Source organism: Cherax quadricarinatus, chromosome 9, assembly GCF_038502225.1.
Source record: "Cherax quadricarinatus isolate ZL_2023a chromosome 9, ASM3850222v1, whole genome shotgun sequence".
NCBI classification, from domain to species: Eukaryota; Metazoa; Arthropoda; class Malacostraca; order Decapoda; family Parastacidae; genus Cherax; species Cherax quadricarinatus.
In genome coordinates this window covers 11,112,789-11,132,173 of record NC_091300.1, presented here as the reverse complement: position 1 = coordinate 11,132,173, position 19,385 = coordinate 11,112,789, and the positions used below count along the sequence as shown (strand labels likewise).

The following is a 19,385-nucleotide window of genomic DNA, read 5'->3' as shown; positions in this document are numbered from 1 at the left end:
GTACTTCCCATTTCCAGTACTCAAGCCCAGCTATATAAAAATAACCGATTTCCCTGAATCCTTTCACTAAATATTACCCTGCTCACACTCCAACAGCTCGTCAGGTCCCAAATACCAAATATTTTTGGGGGCTGAAACGAACTAATCTAATTTACAGTATTCCTTATGGGAACAAATTCGTTTGGTATCGGAACTCGATCAGCCTTCTGGAATGAATTAAGTTCGTAACTCAAGGTACCACTGTAATAATAATAATATGACCAACTAAAGAGGTATGAATATAAAGAACTAGCAAGAAAAATTTGACTACAGATTGTTTGAAAAGTGTTACATAAAATTTTATATTTAAAGGTTAGAAATTTTTACTAGTGAACTAGGTACAGGTATATCCAATTTTATAGTGTAGAAACAACATGCAGATATTACCAAGGCATCTTGCAGAGGCAGGTAAAATAATGAACAAAATTAAATTGATAATGATAACCAAACAATTTGACACAAATAAAACAGAATTTTGCAAGCACGAATGAATGTTCACTTTTCTGGAGCGTGGAAAAGAATGTTATCCATTTTATGTTAATTTTAGAACACAATATGCAAAAATACTCAGAAACAGCAATTAAGCCAACTAATGTCTTCGAGACACTGCTGCATGTTTTGAATTGCTTGCAGTATAGGATATAATTAACTGAATATAAAGTATAAATTTATATAATGCATCCGAAAATAAATCAGTGGTAAGAGTTACTTTCAAAACAAATTTATACTAAAACTGCATGAATATAAGTTAGTTTACTAATGTACAGTACTTATTTGTGCAACAAATGATAATTCTAAGTACTTTTGTATTTATTAATTAATTATCACCATAGGAACAGATTTGTACTCTCTAAAAGCTAATGATACAGTCACATACCTGAATTGTTCTGTATCTGTGGCTAGCTCCTGCTCCATCATGAGGAAAACCTGTACAAGTTCTGTTATAATGACAGGCCAGAGAGAAGTTACTCCACGGGGTGAGAGCCTCAGCAGCAACACACGGAAGCACAGGAGCACTTGAGCCACCAGTGATGGGACAACCTGTCCTAAGCGAGTCACCTCTGCTAGACGTTCTTAAAAGCAAATAGGAAAGGCTGATGAATAATGTACTATCCCTCTATTACAGGCTCCCAGACATTTGGCCAACAGACACTTTGCCAACGGACATTTCACCGAAGGACATTCGCCCGAATGGACATTTCGCCAAACGGACATTTGGCTGAACCAGCATTTATTACAGCATGTTTTCCAAACATTATGAAGAAATAAAAATAACAAAGAAAATTAAAAAGGCCACTAAATAACAAACCTAACATAATTATCCATTGGTCAAATGGCTGTTGACACAATGTCAAACACTAAAATTATAACAGATAAAAGTTGTGACCTGGAACTCTTTAATTTTTATGTGCAGTTGTAATTAAGATGACCTATCTGCCAGTGAAGAATTATACATGTGAAATGACACTTAAAGCAAAGATAAATGTTATAAGAAACTTTATTGAGCAGGGTAATACTTAGTGAAGGGATTCAGGGAAACCGGTTATTTTTATACAGCCGGACTTGAGTCCTGGAAATGGGAAGTACAGTGCCTGCACTTTAACCCTTTGAGGGTTTTGGTCGTACTAGTACGTTTTACGCGTAGGGGTTTTTGACCGGGCCGCGGGGGCGTTGACCCCCGGAACTCTCTTCAGGTAAACTCCAGGTACTCATAAATTCTAGCGGCCTCAAATCTAGTGGGAGAAAGCTGGTAGGCCTTCATATGAAAGAATGGGTCTATGTGGTCAGTGTGCACAGTCTAAAAAAAATCCTGCAGCACACAATGCATAATGAGAAAAAAAAAACTTTGACCATTTTTTTTTTAATAAATCAGCGACTTTGCAGTGTATTTTCGTATGGTATTTATTGTTGTATTCTAGTTTTCTTGGTCTCATTTTATAGAATGGAAGACATATTACAGAAATTGAGATGATTTTGACTGGTTTTACAATGAAAGGTGCCTTGAAATTGAGCTCAAAGTAGCAGAAATGTTCGATTTTTACCAAACTTCAAAAGTAAACAAATCGTGCCAAGCGTGCAATACACGTCAACTGGTGAGTCTAATATTCTTTCACAAGTGCACCAATAATATTTATACCATTTTTTACACTAATGCAGTAGTCTGCATAACAGTAAATCTTATATTTTTTGTGAGAATAAAAATTCAAAGTGGAAAGCAAAAGAATATAAGAGGGGCCTTGAGACGTGACTAATGACTAGAGGAAATGTCATTTTAGTGCCAGGAATGTCTTTCTTGTTTATTCTGGACCCTATTCGGAAATTGGCATCTTTTGAAATTTGTGTGAAATTGGCAAAATTGCTAAATTCTGACCACTGTACTGGATAGTTGAATTAATAAATGGGTGGTTTCTTGCACCCATTCGATAGAAAAAATGGAGTTCTAGCGAAATATTCATGTTTTTTGTCGACTAGTACAGTGAAATTGGCCGAAAATGGGGCTCAAAGTGGGCAAAATCGCCGATGCGTAAACATCGCCGAGACCGCTAACTTTGCGAGACCATAATTCCGTAAGTTTTCTATCAAATTTCAAACTTTTGGTGTCTTTATGATCGGGAAAAGATTCTCTATCTTTTCATAAGAGAAAATAATTTTTTTTTTTTAAATTTGGCCGACCCTGAGAACGAGTTTTGGAGAGGGCCTGTCGACCCTCAAAGGGTTAAAGGAGGGGTTTGGGATATTGGCAGTTTGGAGGGATATGTTGTGTATCTTTATAAGTATATGCTTCTAAACTGTTGTATTCTGAGCACCTCTGCAAAAACAGTGATTATGTGTGAGTGAGGTGAAAGTGTTGAATGATGATGAAAGCATTTTTCTTTTTGGTGATTTTCTTTCTTTTTGGGTCACCTTGCCTTGGTGGGAGATGGCAGACTTGTTAAAAAAAAAAATAAAGAGAGAGAGAGAGAGAGAGAGAGAGAGAGAGAGAGAGAGTGTGAGAGAGAGAGAGTGTGAGAGTGTGTGTGAGTGTGAGTGTGTGTGTGTGTGTGTGTGTGTGTGTGTGTGTGTGTGTGTGTGTGTGTGTGTGTGTGTGTGTGTGTGTGTGTGTGTGTGTGTGTGTGTGTGTGTGTGTGTGTGTGTGTGTGTGTGTGTGTGTGTGTGTGTGTGTGTGTGTGTGTGTGTGTGTGTGTGTGTGTACTCACCTAGTTAAGGTTGCGGGGTTCGAGTCCGAGCTCCTGGCCCCGCCTCTTCACTGATCACTACTAAGTCACTCTCCCTGAACCGTGAGCTTTATCATACCTCTGTTTAAAGCTATGTATGGATCCTGCCTCCACTACATCGCTTCCCAAACTATTCCACTTACTGACTACTCTGTGGCTGAAGAAATACTTCCTAACATCCCTGTGATTCATCTGTGTCTTCAACTTCCAACTGTGTCCCCTTGTTACTGTGTCCAATCTCTGGAACATCCTGTCTTTGTCCACCTTGTCAATTCCTCTCAGTATTTTGTATGTTGTTATCATGTCCCCCCATCTCTCCTGTCCTCTAGTGTCGTCAGGTTGATTTCCCTTAACCTCTCCTCGTAGGACATACCTCTTAGCTCTGGGACTAGTCTTGTTGCAAACCTTTGCACTTTCTCTAGTTTCTTTACGTGCTTGGCTAGGTGTGGGTTCCAAACTGGTGCCGCATACTCCAATATGGGCCTAACGTACATGGTGTACAGGGTCATGAACGATTCCTTATTAAGATGTCGGAATGCTGTTCTGAGGTTTGCTAGGCGCCCATATGCTGCAGCAGTTATTTGGTTGATGTGTGCTTCAGGAGATGTGCCTGGTGTTATACTCACCCCAAGATCTTTTTCCTTGAGTGATGTTTGTAGTCTCTGGCCCCCTAGACTGTACTCTGTCTACGGTCTTCTTTGCCCTTCCCCAATCTTCATGACTTTGCACTTGGTGGGATTGAACTCCAGGAGCCAATTGCTGGACCAGGTCTGCAGCCTGTCCAGATCCCTTTGTAGTTCTGCCTGGTCTTCGATCGAGTGAATTCTTCTCATCAACTTCACGTCATCTGCAAACAGGGACACCTCAGAGTCTATTCTTCCGTCATGTCGTTCACAAATACCAGAAACAGCACTGGTCCTAGGACTGACCCCTGTGGGACCCCGCTGGTCACAGGTGCCCACTCTGACACCTTGCCACGTACCATGACTCGCTGCTGTCTTCCTGACAAGTATTCCCTGATCCACTGTAGTGCCTTCCCTGTTATCCCTGCTTGGTCCTCCAGTTTTTGCACCAATCTCTTGTGTGGAACTGTGTCAAACGCCTTCTGTGTGTGTGTGTGTGTGTGTGTGTGTGTGTGTGTGTGTGTGTGTGTGTGTGTGTGTGTGTGTGTGTGTGTGTGTGTGTGTGTGTGTGTGTGTGAGTGAGTGAGTGAGTGAGTGAGTGAGTGAGTGAGTGAGTGAGTGAGTGAGTGAGTGAGTGAGTGAGTGAGTGAGTGAGTGAGTGAGTGAGTGTAATGTCCAAAGAAAAAGAAACAGAGGCTATTCTTTTCATGAGTTCACTGTTTATTAATAATGTTTTCATAATGTTTTAATCATGCATTCAAAAATACACATACTCTGAAATATACCTAGTAAATCATGTGCACAAATTTTTTTTTTTGCTACAGAAACTGCTTAGGATGCAAGGTGATTGAAAATTTTGGAAATATATACCACTATAAAGAATAAAAAGCCACAATGCTAAAATCCACATTTAGGAGAGGAACGTTATGACGACATTTCAGTTTGCTCTAGACCATAGTCAAGTCACAGCATGACCTGACATAAACATCATGTCATACCAAAGAAAAGTAGTACAAAGGGAACAAAGGGCCATACAAGATATTGCAAGAAATCCAAAATATTTCTATTCCTTTGTAAAATCCAAGCTAAGAACTACCTGTAGAATTGGACCAATATTGAGAGGAGACTCGTATACTGACGATGAACAGGAAATGAGTGAAATCCTAAAAGAACAATATGAGTCGGTGTTCAGCAATCCAATAAATGACAGCAAGGTAGAAAACGCAGAAATATTTTTCACTCCAGAAGAAGGCCGCGCAGACCAACTAACTGACATTAGTACAAATCCCATGGATTTCGAAAAAGAAATGGACAACATGCCCACTCACTCAGCACCTGGACCAGAATCATGGAATGCTCTATTTATAAAGAAGTGTAAAGTACCATTAGCATGAGCACTCATCATTCTTCAGAGAAAGAGCTTAGATCTAGGTGAAATACTGGAGGCCTTAAAGTGTGCAGACATAGCTCATTGCATAAGGGAGGTAGTAGAGCACTAGCTAAAAATTACAGACCAGTAACCCTAACTTCTCACATCATAAAAATATTCAAAAGAGTGATGAGACAGAAGTACAAATTTCATGAACCAGCACAACCAGCATAACCCAAACCAGCATGGTTTTAGAGCAGGATAAGCATGCTTGTCACAGCTGCTGAACCATTATGACAGAATTATGGAGGCATTGGAAGACGACCAAAACGCAGATGTGATTTACACAGATTTTGCAAAGGCGTTTGACAAATGAAATCATGAAGTGATAGCTCACAAAATTAGGGCCATGGGCATTACCAGGAAGGTAGGAAGGTGGATTTTCGGGTTCCTAACACACACAACACAAATAGTAGTAGTGAACAGGGCAAGATCCAGCATCAGCGAGGTCAAAAGCTCAGTGCCCCAAGGCACTGTCCTGGCACCTCTGCTGTTTCTCATTCTCATAGCAGATATAGATAAAAACACCTGGCACACTTTTGTATCATCATTTGCAGATGACACCAAAATAAGCATGAAAGTCACTACAGTACAGGACATTGAAAAATTACAAGAAGACATAAGCAGGGTTTTCCAGTGGGCAGTGGAGAACAACATGATGTTCAATGGTGATAATTTCCAGCTGTTTAGGTATGCAATGAATGAAGAACTCAAAAGGAACACTGTAAACAAAACTCAAGAGGGTCACCAAATAAAATGTAAGAAATATGTAAAAGACCTGGGAATAATTATGTCAGCAGACCTTTCTTTTAAAGACCATAACAAGACAAAGATCACGACAGCCAGGAAGATGACGGGGTGGATATTGAGAACTTTCAAAACAAGGGAAATAATGTAGATGGTGACACTCTTCAGATCACTAATGCTCCCTCACTTAAAATATTGCTCAGTGCTGACGGCCCCGTTCAAAGCAGGAGAAATATCGGAGCTGGAACAAATACAAAGATCGTTTATGGCTCACACTTAGCCAGTAAAGTACCTAAACTACTGGGAATGCCTTCAAGTCTTGAACATGTACTCACTGAAGCAGAGGAGAGAGAGATGCATGATAATATATACCTGGGAAGGCCTGGTCCCAAATCTGCACACTGCCATAACAACATACCGGAGTGAGAGATATGGGCAAGTGTAAAATAAACCCAGTGAGGAGTAGGAGTGCGATGGGGACAATAAGGGAACACTGTATTAACATTTGGGGTCCCAGAGTATTCAACATCTTACCAGAAGATATCAGAAACACGGCTGGAACAAGTGTAGAAACCTTCAAGAGGAAACTGGACAGGTATCTTCACCAGGTACCAGATCAACCAGGCTGTGATGGATATGTGGGGCAGTGGGCCTCCAGCAGCAACACTTGGTTGACCAGGCAAGCACCAGACGAGCCTGGCCCATGGCTGGGCTCAGAGAGTAGAGAAACTCTTGAAACTCTTCAAAGGTATATCAAAGGTATGAGGTTCTTCTCTTAGGTTTGAGTTTTTTGGTGAATATAGTATGTACCACATTTGTAAAATGCCTGCACTTTAAAGGAGGGGTTTGAGGTACTGGCTGTTTGGAGTGACATATAAAGTGTCATATCTGGGCACCTCTGCAAAGACAGTGATTATGTGTGAATGATGATGAAAGTGCTGAATGATCATGAAAGTGTTTCTTTCTTCTTTGGGTCACCCTGCTTTGGTGGGAGATGGCCAGAGTGTTGAAAAAAAAAATTGTAATCCAATGTTTATTTGGTAAAAACAATAAGTAACAGTTTATCATGTATTTTGGGGATACCAAAGGTGTATTTCAGTGGGAATAGTAACATTACAGTCAATTTTTATTAACTAATCCCTCCTTTCTTTGGTCAATTTTATCCTTAAAACTGCTGTGCATAATATTCCTTTACATGTTTTACAAATTTATTTTGCTGTCAAATATTTTCTTTTAAATATTGATGAAGAAAGGGAGGAAGTAATTTCATACACTGGCCAGGGAAATATAACATCTTTTAGGAGTGAAAAAGAGCAGGATGCGAGTGTGGGGGAAGTGCATGAGGCATTACGTAGAATAAGAGGGGGTAAAGCAGCTGGAAATGATGGGATCATGACAGAAATGTTAAAAGCAGGGGGATACATGGTGTTGGAGTGGTTGGTATTTTTGTTTAATAAATGTATGAATGAGGGGAAGGTACCTAGGGATTGCCAGAGAGAATGTAGAGTTCTTTTACAGAAAGGGAAGGGGGACAAAAGAGACTGTAAAAATTACAGGGGAATAAGCTTACTGAGTATACCAGGTAAAGTGTATGGTAAGGTTCTTATTGAAAGAATTACAGTTAAGAGAGCAGGATTGCAGATGAACAAGGCTTTAGAATGGGTAGGGGATGTCTAGATCAGGTGTTTACATTGAAACATATATGTGATCAGTATTTAGATAAAGGTAGGGAAGTTTTCATTGCATTTATGGATATAGAAAAGGCATATGATAGAGTAGATAGGGAGCAATGTGGCAGATGTTGCAAGTATATGGAATAGGTAGTAAGTTACTAAATGTTGTAAAGAGTTTTTATGAGGATAGTGAGGCTCAGGTTAGGGTGTATAGGAGAGAGGAGATTACTTCCCAGTAAAAGTAGGTCTTAGACAGGGATGTGTAATGTCACCATGGTTGTTTAATATATTTATAGATGGGGTTGTAAAAGAGGTAAATGCTAGGGTGTTGGGGAGAGGGGTGGGATTAAATTATGGGGAATCAAATATAAAATGGGATTTGATACAGTTACTTTTTGCTGATGTTACTGTGCTTTTGGGGGATTCTAAAGAAAAGTTGCAAAGGTTAGTGGATGAGTTTGGGAGGGTGTGTAAAGGTAGAAAGTTGAAAGTGAATATAGATAAGAGTAAGGTGATGAGGGTATCAAACAATTTAGATAAAGAAAAATTGGATATTACATTGGGGGGAGGGAGTATGGAAGAAGTGAATTTTTTCAGATGACTTATAAGCAGATGGTTTTATGAAGGATGAGGAAAAAAAAGTGAGTGGTGTGTTGAGGTATCTGTGGAGCCAAAGAACATTATCCATGGAGGCAAAGAAGGGAATGTATGAGAGTATAGTGGTACAAACACTCTTATACAGGTGGGTTGTAAATTCTGCAGCAAGGAGGTGGCGGCTGGAGGCAGTGGAGATGTTGTGTCGGGGCAATTTGTGGTGTAAATATTTTGTAGAGAATTTGTAGTGTGGAAATTAGGAGGTGTGGAGTTACTAAAAGTATTAATCAGAGGGCTGAAGAGGGGCTGTTGAGGTAGTTTGGCCATTTAGAGAGAATGAAACAAAGAATGACTTGGAGAATGTATAAATCTGTTGAGGAAGGAAGTAGGGGTATGGGCCATCCCTGAAAAGGTTGGAGGGAGGGGGTAAAGGAGGTTTTGTGGGCAAGGGGCTTGGACTTCCAGCAATGTGTGTGAGCGTCTTAGATAGGAGTGAATGGAAACGAATGGTTTTTGGGACCTGACAAGCTGTTGGAGTGTGAGCAGGGTAGTATTTTGTGAAGGGATTCAGGGAAACCCGTTAGCCGGACTCAAGTCCTAGAAATGGGAAGTACAATGCCTGCACTTTGAAGGAGGGGTTTAGGATATTGGCAGTTTGGAGGGATGTCTAAACTGTCATATCTGAGCGCCTCTGCAAAGACAGTGATTATGTATGAGTGATGTCGAAAGTGTTGAATTATGAAAGTTTTTTCTTTCCTGTTGGGTCACCTTGCTTCAGTGGGAGACAGATGACGTGTTAAGAAAAAAATTCTTTCCATTTATCTTTCTACAGTTGAACCTCAATATTCGTACAACTTGATATTCGCCCAATTTTTTTGAGAAAAATTTTACTCGGTATATGGACATCGCCCTGATATTCGACCTAAACAAAATGGTCCATCTGCATGAAGTCCAACAAAAATGAAACTTCACCTGCTCAGTTCGTTAAGCATTATTCATAAAAGCTCCATTAAATTTTTGGTATTTCATTGTTATTTTGTGGTGTTTTTTAAATACAGTATTTTCATTGAAAATAAGAAATCCTAGCCTCCTCCCAAAAATGTAGTGATCCAAACAAGTGTAAAAGGAAAGCAGTGAGAACAACAGAGTCATATAAAGCTCATGTGAAGTGGGAAAGTGGAACACGTGTCTGACCTGGCCAGTGAATATGGTATAGCAAAATCCACTATATCATCCATATTGAAAAATAAAGGTGCAATAAAAGGGGCTGATGTGGTGAAAGGAGTGAAAATTCCTGCTGTGAAAAGGTCACAGATAATCAAAGAAATGGAAAAAATTTTCTTAGTGTGGACTGACAAAAAAAATTTGCTAGTGACAGTGTTTCTGAAACAATAATTTGTGAAAAACCAAAGTAGTTATATTATGATCTTAGGCAAGACACCCCAGGAAACAGTGCTGAAAGTGATGAATTTAAGGCAAGTAGGGGCTGGTTTGATAAGTTTAAAAAGACGAGTGGGATTCATAGTGTAGTAAGGGATGGGGAGGCTACCAGTGCTAACAGAGATGAGGCTAAAATGTTTGTTAAGGAATTTAAAACCTATGTAGACATTGTGGGATTTATTCCTCAACAAGTTTTTAACTGTAATGAAACTGTCTCCTTTTGGAAAAGAATGCCTAAGAGAACTTACAACACACAAGAAGAAAAATCCTTACAGAGACACAAGCCCACAAAAGACAGGCTAACACTCTTGTTTTGTGGTAATGCTAGTGGGGACTGCAAAATTAAACCATTGCTAGTCTACCACTCTGGGGAAAAGTTTCAAGACAATGAACTCCGCCTGGAAGAAATTGTGGCCAGATTGTGTATCAGTTAGAGATTTTGAAGGGTTTGAGGCAGAGCCTGTACTGAAGGATATTGTTTCTCTGGGCCAGTCCATGGCTTTGGAAATCAATGATGAGGATGTAGAGTTGCTGGAGGATTACAAGAATGAGCTTACCACAGAAGAATTTCAAGACTTGCACAAAGAGCAGCAAGAAGTGGTTGAGGAAATTTCTTTAGAGAAAGGTAGTAAGGGCAACGTTTAACTGCAAAATTTAATGAACTGTGTTACCATTGGGCTCAAACACAGAGCCTGCTGGAAAAATGGGATCCTAACCTTACCATTGTGAATAAGAGCATTAACCTGTTCAGTGACAATGTTGTTGACCATTTCAGAAAATTTTTGAAAAATTGTCAAAAGCAGACAACATTGGACAGCTTCTTTAGCAAAGAAAAAATCAAATGCTAGTGAATCCCGCCTCATCTTCAACTGCTACTGCACAGAGACAGAGAAGTGAAAAAACAACAGACAGGCAGTTACCAATAACATCTCTCCACCTTCCTCTTAAGCCATCAGCACTCCTCAGTAAAAGTGCAGTTAAATTTTCATTTACTTCATGTATTGTTTTTATAGTTTTCATGTATGATTTTATGCATGCAATTATTATAAACATTTAAATAAGCAATACAGTGGAACCCCGGATTTCGACACCATAATCCGTTCCAGAAGGTCACCCAAAATCCAAAAAGGCTGAAAACTGAAGTAATACTTCCCATAAGAATTAATGTAAATACAATTAATCCATTCCAGACACCCAAAAATATTAACAAAAAATACATTTTTTAAAGATTAACTATAGTTTTACATACAGAAAACAGTGAGAAATAAATATAAAGGACTAATGAAATGAATAAATGAACATTTAAATCACTTTTACCTTTATTGAAGACTCTTGTTGGCATATAGAAGAGGGTGAGGAGGAGAGAGGAAGGAGAGGTTATCTCTACCACCATCACTACCATCCCCTACCACCATCACTACCACCATCATTACCACTTTCAGCCACCATCACTATTACCCTCTACTACCACCACAACCACCCTCTACCACAGTCACTACCACCATTGAATTCTGTCGTGTTTCTTGCCTTCTTTATCAAAGGACTGACACTAGGAACTTTCTTTGGGCCCATGGTGGCTTATTTAGCAGTCGCACTCAATAAACAACCATAAAAAACCATGGATTATAACGAAATGTTTGGATGAATGTGAGGAGTGTCATTCACTCACTGAGAGACACAGCCAGACTGACTCACACATGCAGCAGAGTGTCAGGCAGACACGTCCAATGCAGCCAATTTCCGAGTTGCTGGCTGAAATTCAGGATAGAATTTTGGCCAAAAAAGCGGCCAAAATCCAATTTGGCCAATATCCACACCGGCCGATACCCGAGAGTCCACTGTATTTTCACTTAAAATGTTTTATAATTGGTAATTTTTGGGGGTCACGAACAGAATAATCCAATTTACATTATTTCTTATGTGAAAAACTGAATCAGTATTCATACAACACACTATTCAAAAAGCCACAGGGAATGGATTAAGTTCGAACATTGAGGTACCAGCAAGCATGCATGAGTGTGTTAGACAGTGAATGGAGACGGATGGTTTTTGGGACCTGACGAGCTGCTGGAGTGTAAGCAAGGTAATGTTTTATGAAGGGATTCAGCGGAAACTGGTTAGCCAGACTCAAGTCCTGGAAATGGGAAGTACAATGCCTGCACTTTAAAGGTGGGGTTTGGGATATTGGCAGTTTGGAGGGACATCTAAACTGTCGTATCTGAGCGCCTCTGTAAAGACAGTGATTATGTATGAGTGATGGTGAATGTGTTGAATGATGATGAAAGTTTTTTCTTTCTTTTTGTGTTTTTCTGTCTTTTTGGGTCACCTTGCCTTGGTGGGAAACGGCCTAAGTGTTAAAAACAAATTGAGGTACCACTATTTTTTTTCTTTCCTCTATCCTTTTACCATTATCTTGATGCATACTTCCTTGAGAAAATGCTCAGATTGTTCTATCTTTTCCATTTAAGACAGTGAAGAATTCATTAGGAAATGTTCAAATAAATAAAGGTGTCTTTAGTGTACTTACCTAGGAACAAGCTGTATTAATTTAGAATTTTTTTATGTATGGCCAAGCACACCAAGGGGGTTCACAGCAAACTTGTGAATTAGTGTTTATAATGTATGAAAAATTTCTTACTAGTGCATACGTTGGCTCACCTTGAATATCAGGGATGTGACGCATATACTGATCTGTTTCTGAGCAGAAAATTGTAAAGGCTAATCTCTTCAGCAGACCAGCACGTATTTCATATTCAGATTCTTTACTTGAGAAAAGACTTAGTGATCCTCCTTGAGACATGGACACTCGACCTATATATTAAAAAAAAAAAAAAAAAGTGATAATATCCTTAATTACTCAACTGTTTCTTTTACAAATTCTAACATTACAAACCTTTGTAATATCAATACATAAACATCTAAGTACAGTATCAACTTACCTAATAGTTCTTTAAATACGCTTTTATCATGTGTGCAAAGATAATCAACAATAGTTCGCCAGTATGTAAGAATGGGTGGAAGCATCATGAAGGCTTGTGAATCCAACAGAAGGTCTATAACATCCCTGCGCCAAGCTCGAACAGTATATTGGTACCCAGAAAGTGATGATATTAGCTGAGAGCATGCTGCAAAGGCCGGCATATTATTACGCCTGAAAAACCACATTTAGTGATTAATTACTCTTAATAATATACAAAGGAAAGAGAGATTTGGGGAGGTGTTAAGTAAGTGTTTAGGGAGAAAAATCATTGCTGTGGGAGAAATCATTGTAGAGGGTGTAGTAGGTAAATTTGGAATGCCAGGGGGGTAAATGATAATAGAGGCCTCTAATTGAACTATGCATGGAAAGAGGTTTGGTAATAGGTAATATGTATTTTAAGAAAAACAGGATGAGTAGTATACGAGATACGATGTAGGTCATGATGATGGTAGATACAAGGTTGATGAGTAGACTTTTGGATGTGCATGCTTTTACAGGGGTGACTGATATATCAGATTATTATTTAGTGGTAGCTACAGTGATAGTAAGAGGTAGATGGTATACAAGGAGAACATTGGTGGGTAAGAGAAAAATGAAAGTTTATAAATTAAAGGAAATGGTTAAAGATCTAGGTAACTATTGGGAAAAAGGTGGGTTAGAGAGTACAAGTAATGATTAGGGGGGTCTAGGAAGTATACCTGAAACCTTGCATGTTTTCTTTCTTTCTTTCAACACACCAGCTGTATCCCACCAAGGCAGGGTGGCCCAAAAAGAAAAACAAAAGTTTTTCTTTTTAAATTTAGTAATTTATACAGAAGAAGGGGCTACTAGCCCCTTGCTCCCGGTATTTTAGTTGCCTCTTACAACACGCATGGCTTATGGAGGAGGAATTCTGTTCCACTTCCCAATGGAGATAAGAGAAAATAAACAAGAACAAGAACTAGAAAAAAAATAGAAGAAAACCCAGAGGGGTATATATATATATATATATGCTTGTACATGTATGTGTAGTATGACCTAAGTGTAAGTAGAAGTAGCAAGATGTACCTGAAATCTTGCATGTTCACGAGACAGAAAAAAAGGACACCAGCAATCCTACCATCATGTAAAACAATTACAGGCTTTCATTTTACACTCGCTTGGCAGGACGGTAGTACCTCCCTGGGCGGTTGCTGTCTACCAACCTACTACCTAGGGTTCTTCATCTTATTATTATATATATTTAACCCTTAAACTGTCCAAACATACATCTACATTTTTTCAACATTTGAAAGTATGTAAAAAAACGTAGACTTTTTTTTTTTTTACATTTGAAAATGTGTAAAAAAACTTTGATCTCTGTTTTTTTTGTTATATTTGAAAATATGTAAAAAAACATAGATCTACTTTTAGAGCACTATGCATGTGAACGTAGATCTGTTTGACAGTTTAAGGGTTAAGGAAAAGTGCTATATCAACAGTCATCATACAGTGCCTGGGAAATGGGAGGCAATCAGATTTGATCTAGGGAAGAGGAGGATAAGTCCAATTGCTTGGATCAATATCTCCTTAGAGCATCAAGGAACCTCCCTATTGAAAAGAATAATAAATCTAGCACAGTATCAATATTGCTGGATGTGGTCTACAAAACTTACGTATGGTTCCTTAAGTATGGAATAACATGAGCCATGATATTGGTGAGAAGAGGTACAACTTTATCCTTTTCTTCACTAACATACAACACATCTAGAAGTGGTGCTAGCAGCTCTGCAAGGACACTTAATGCTGCCACACTATATATTGATGGATCTAGAAATTAAAAGAGAATGATTAACTTTATATAATGGAATTTTTTTTATATCAAATGAAATGTGTATTTTGAGGAGACAGATTTAGGCAGGAATGAATTCTGCTAACATGATTTGGGAGACTAACTGTTCACAGTTTACTGAAACCACAGAAAGAAATGTGAAAAATTATGAATAATACTATTTTACCTGAAGTATTGTAGTTGGTAAATTCTATAAAAATTTACACTAACATATACAACTATTTTTATCACATCAACCATTTACCACCAAGGTAGAGTGACCAAAAGAGGGAAATGCATTCACCGTCATTCATTCAACAGCTGCCTTGCTAGAGTTGCAAGGACATCACAATTAAAATTATCCTCTGAACTGGAACACTCCCACCCATTCTTCAGAGTGCAGGAATTGCACTTCCTACTTCCAGAATTTTGTATACTATTTGTATGCAAACAATATACAAAATACAGTATGTACACTGTTTTAATTGAGGGGGGCCAACACTTTTAGTTATTGTTTAGGGATTTGTCACTGACCTCACCACCTAATTTCTTACTCATACAGCATATCTGTGGTGTAGGGGTGGTTAGTTCCTATTTGTTTTGTATCATGTGATTATTTCAGGTGGATATTTTCAGTCATGTATTTGAGTGAGGCTCCATGTACTTATCTGAAATTGATGTTTTTAACCCCTTCACTGTTTAAAGTCCCAAAATTAAGCGTCTACATTTAAAAAATAAAAAAATCTGAAATAGTTGAGAATCTTTTTCTGATGGTAATGACTCAAAAACGAAATTTGATGAAAATCTAATGGAATTACACAGGCACAAATTAAGCAGTTTCAGAGCAATTCATGCATCAGCAATTTCAACCACTTTGAGTTCTATTTTAAGTCAATTCCATTGTTCAAGTTGACAAAATTCTTAGGTATTTTGTTTGTTTGCCTTTCATTCTACTGACTGAGCACAAGACACTGCCTTTTTAACTATCAAAACTATCTTATAAAATGCAGAGAATTTGGTAATTTGGCCAATAATTTTGCCCTAAAATCTGGAATTCATTGCCTGAATTACTGAAATGTCCCCTGTCTGCTAATCAATTTAGAGTCATTATTAAAATGCATCTCATCTCCCTAACATAACCAAACCAACACTATGCTATACCAAACATAACTAGCTCATCCAACTCTATCTCTGTTCTTCCAGTCTTCCTCAAACTCCCATAGAAAATGAATTACTCATGTTGTTCCATTATACTCATACTGAAACTAACTTCTATATATTCGCCATCTCTTTCAATCGTCCCATAAACTGAAGACATAGTAAGTTTGAAATATTAATGTAAACTTAAAATTGTACTATTGCTCACTTAGCTATCTCTCTTTTTCTACATTTAAAAATTCCTACTTAATAACCCATGTGTAGTGTCTTAAGCAGTCTTTAAGTATTAGGATTAGTCTGCTCGAAATGCACTGCATACTAGTGGCTTTCTTTTATGCCTAACAATATTTTATTACATGTAAACTACATTACCTATATACTGCAGAAAATAAATAAATAATTTGTATTTGTAATTTTACACAAAATTAAAAAATTCAAATTTAAACACTGTATACATTCCAGGCACTGTAGACATCCCAGGCATCTTCTATATAACACTTGCCTTCCATTTTGAATTCATCATCACAAAAAATTGAAGATCTACCGAATTTCTCAGGTAATAAAATATAACCAAGAATGATTAGTCATGGTTTACAGCAGCCCAATAACTGTATCAGACTTAGTAAAACCCCATTAAACAGACTGGGGCCATCGAGGCTGATGTCTTCAGGCAACTTCCGGTCCAGAAACCAACCAAAATCATTTCTATTTCAGTAGTATGTCTTCCATTCTATCAAATGGAACCAAGAAACAGCCAATAAAAAACCATCCTACAAAATACTTCAAAGTAGCTATTTTAAACCAAACACAGGGTCAGAATTTTGCTTTTCTCATCATGAACTGTGTGGGGCAGGACTTTTTTTTTTATACTGTGCACACTCACTGCACAGACCCATTCTTTCATATCTGGGCCAAAATTTACCCCTTTCAGCTTATTTGAGAGTGCTGAGGGACTCTGGTGTAAGTGTGATGGGTTCCTATTTATATGATACAATATTTAGTATTTAGATACAGGTAGGGAAATTTTCACTGCATTTATGGATTAAGAAAAGGCATATGATAGAGTGGATAGGGGAGCAATGTGGCAGATGTTGCAAGTATATGGAATAGGTGGTAAGTCACTAAATACTGTAAAGAGTTTTTATGAGGATAGTGAGGCTTAGGTTAGGTGTGTAGAAGAGAGGGAGATTACTTCCCGGTTAAAGCAAGTCTTAGACACGGATGTGTAATGTCACCATGGTTGTTTAATATATTTACAGATGGGGTTGTAAAAGAAGTAAATGCTAGGGTGTTGGGGAGAGGGGTGGGATTAAATTATGGGGAATCAAATACAAAATGGGATTTGACACAGTTACTTTTTGATTATGATACTGTGCCTATGGGTGATTCTAAAGAAAAGTTGCAAAGGTTAGTGGACAAGTTTGGGAGGGTGTGTATAGGTAGAAAGTTGAAAGGGAACATAGATAAGAGTAAGGTGATGAGGGGATCAAATGATTTAGATAAAGAAAAATAGGATATCACATTGGAGAGGAGTATGGAAGAAGTGAATGTTTTCAGATATTTGGGAGCTGATGTGTCAGCAGATAGATTTATGAAGGATGAGGTTAATCATAGATTGATGAGGTAAAAAAGGTTTGTGGTGTGTTGAGGTGTATGTGGAGACAAAGAATGTTATCTATGGAGGCAAAGAAGGGAATGTATGAAAGTATAGTGGTACCAACACTCTTATATGGGTGTGAAGCTTGGGTTGTAAATGCTGCAGCGAGGAGGCGGTTGGAAGCAGTGGAGAAATCCTGTCTAAGGGCAATGTGTGGTGTAAATATTATGCAGAAAATTCGGAGTGTGGAAATTAGGAAAAGATGTGGAGTTAATAAAAGTATTAGTCAGAGACATGAAGAGGGGTTGTTGAGGTGGTTTGGTCATTTAGAGAGAATGGATCAAAGTAGAATGACATGGAGGGCGTATAAATCTGTAGGGGAAAGAAGGCGGGGTAGGGGTTGTCCTCAAAAGGGTTGGAGGGAGGGGGTAAAGGAGGTTGTATGGGTGAGGGGCTTGGATTTCCAGCAAGCATGCCTGAGAGTGTTAGATAGGAGTGAATGGAGACAAATGGCATTTGGGACCTGACGAGCTGTTGGAGTGTGAGCAGGGTAATATTTAGTGAAGGGATTCAGGGAAACCGGTTATTTTATATAGCTGGACTTGAGTCCTGGAAATGGGAAGTACAATGCCTGCATTTTAAAGGAGGGGTTTTGGGATATTGGCAGTTTTGGAGGGATATGTTGTGTATCTTTATATATATATATATACGGTGGACCCCTGCCTTACGATATTAATCCGTTCCTGAGAGCTCATTGTAAGCAAAAATTATCATAAGGCGAATTAATTTTCCCCTTTACAAATAATGGATATCAAATTAATCCGTGCAAGACACCCCAAAGTATGAAAAAAGAATTTTTTACCACATGAAATATTAATTTTAATACACACAAACTAAAGAAGACATGCACAATTACTACTCTACTAAGAATAGAATACATGACACTTACCTGTATTGAAGATCTGGTGATGATTGATGGGATGGGAGGAGGGGAGAGTGTGGAAGTTGTTATTGTTTAGAAAGGGAATCCCCTTCCATTAAGACTTGAGGTATCAAGTCTTTTTCCGGAGTTACTTCCCTTCTTCTTTTAATGCCACTAGGACCAGCTTGAGAGTCACTGGACCTCTGTTGCACAACAAATCTGTCCATAGAGGCCTTTACCTCCCGTTCCTTTAAGACTTTCCTAAAATGGGCCATAACAGTGTCATTGTAATAGTCACCAGCACAGCTTGCAGTAGGTGTGTCAGGGTGATTTTCATCCGCAAAGGTTTGCAGTTCAACCCACTTTGCACACATTTCCTTAATCTTTGAAGTAGGCATCTACTTCAATTTCTCTCTCCCCTCCTCTCAAGCAGTTTCCTCAGGTCTGGCCTCTTGCTGTTAAAGATGATCTTGCAGCTCTTCAGTGGTTAGTTCTTCACTGTCCTCCTCCACCAACTCTTCCACATCCTCCCCACTAACCTCCAACCCCCATGGACTTTCCCAATGCCACAATAGATTCCACAACTGGCACAGGCTCCTGAGGGTTAGCCCCAAACCCTTCAAAATCCCATTCTTCTACACATTGTGGCCACAGTTTCTTCCAAGCAGAATTCAAGGTCCTCTTAGTCATTCCCTCCCAAGCCTTACCTATAAGGTTTACACAACTGAGGATGCTAAAGTGATCTTTCCAAAACTCTCTTAAGAGTCAATCGAGTGTCTGAGGTCACTTCAAAGCACTTTTGAAACATAGCTTTTGTGTAGAGTTTTTTGAAAGTTGAAATAACCTGCTGGTCCATGGGCTGCAGGAGAGGAGTGGTATTAGGAGGCAAAAACTTGACCTTAATGAAGTTTACACAACTCTAAATGTCCAAAACCCTAGAATCGAGTCTGAGGCTCTGAAACCAAGTCTGTATTAAGGATGACCAGGAGCAGGGTAGGGGTCGTCCTCGAAAGGGTTGGAGAGAGGGAGTAAAAGAGGTTTTGTGGGCGAGGGGCTTGCACTTCCAGCAAGCGTGCGTGAGCGTGTTAGATAGGAGTGAATTGAGACGAATGGTACTTGGGACCTGACGATCTGTTGGAGTGTGAGCAGGGTAATATTTAGTGAAGGGATTCAGGGAAA

The 19,385-nt window shown here is 38.8% G+C and overlaps 1 protein-coding gene across 12 annotated transcripts in view; it reads right to left on the bottom strand.

Annotated features, from left to right (window-relative positions):
• LOC128686219 (protein DOP1A) overlaps positions 1-19,385 on the bottom strand; it is a 234,706-nt gene that overhangs the window by 48,122 nt on the left and 167,199 nt on the right. For all 12 annotated transcript variants that reach the window (XM_070083219.1, XM_070083220.1, XM_070083218.1 and 9 more), the window contains 4 exons: positions 14,375-14,528; positions 12,700-12,911; positions 12,419-12,571; positions 917-1,112 (listed from right to left, as the gene is read on the bottom strand). In XM_070083219.1, coding sequence (XP_069939320.1) covers positions 917-1,112; positions 12,419-12,571; positions 12,700-12,911; positions 14,375-14,528 — 715 coding nt within the window. The remainder of the gene's footprint in view (positions 1-916; positions 1,113-12,418; positions 12,572-12,699; positions 12,912-14,374; positions 14,529-19,385) is intronic.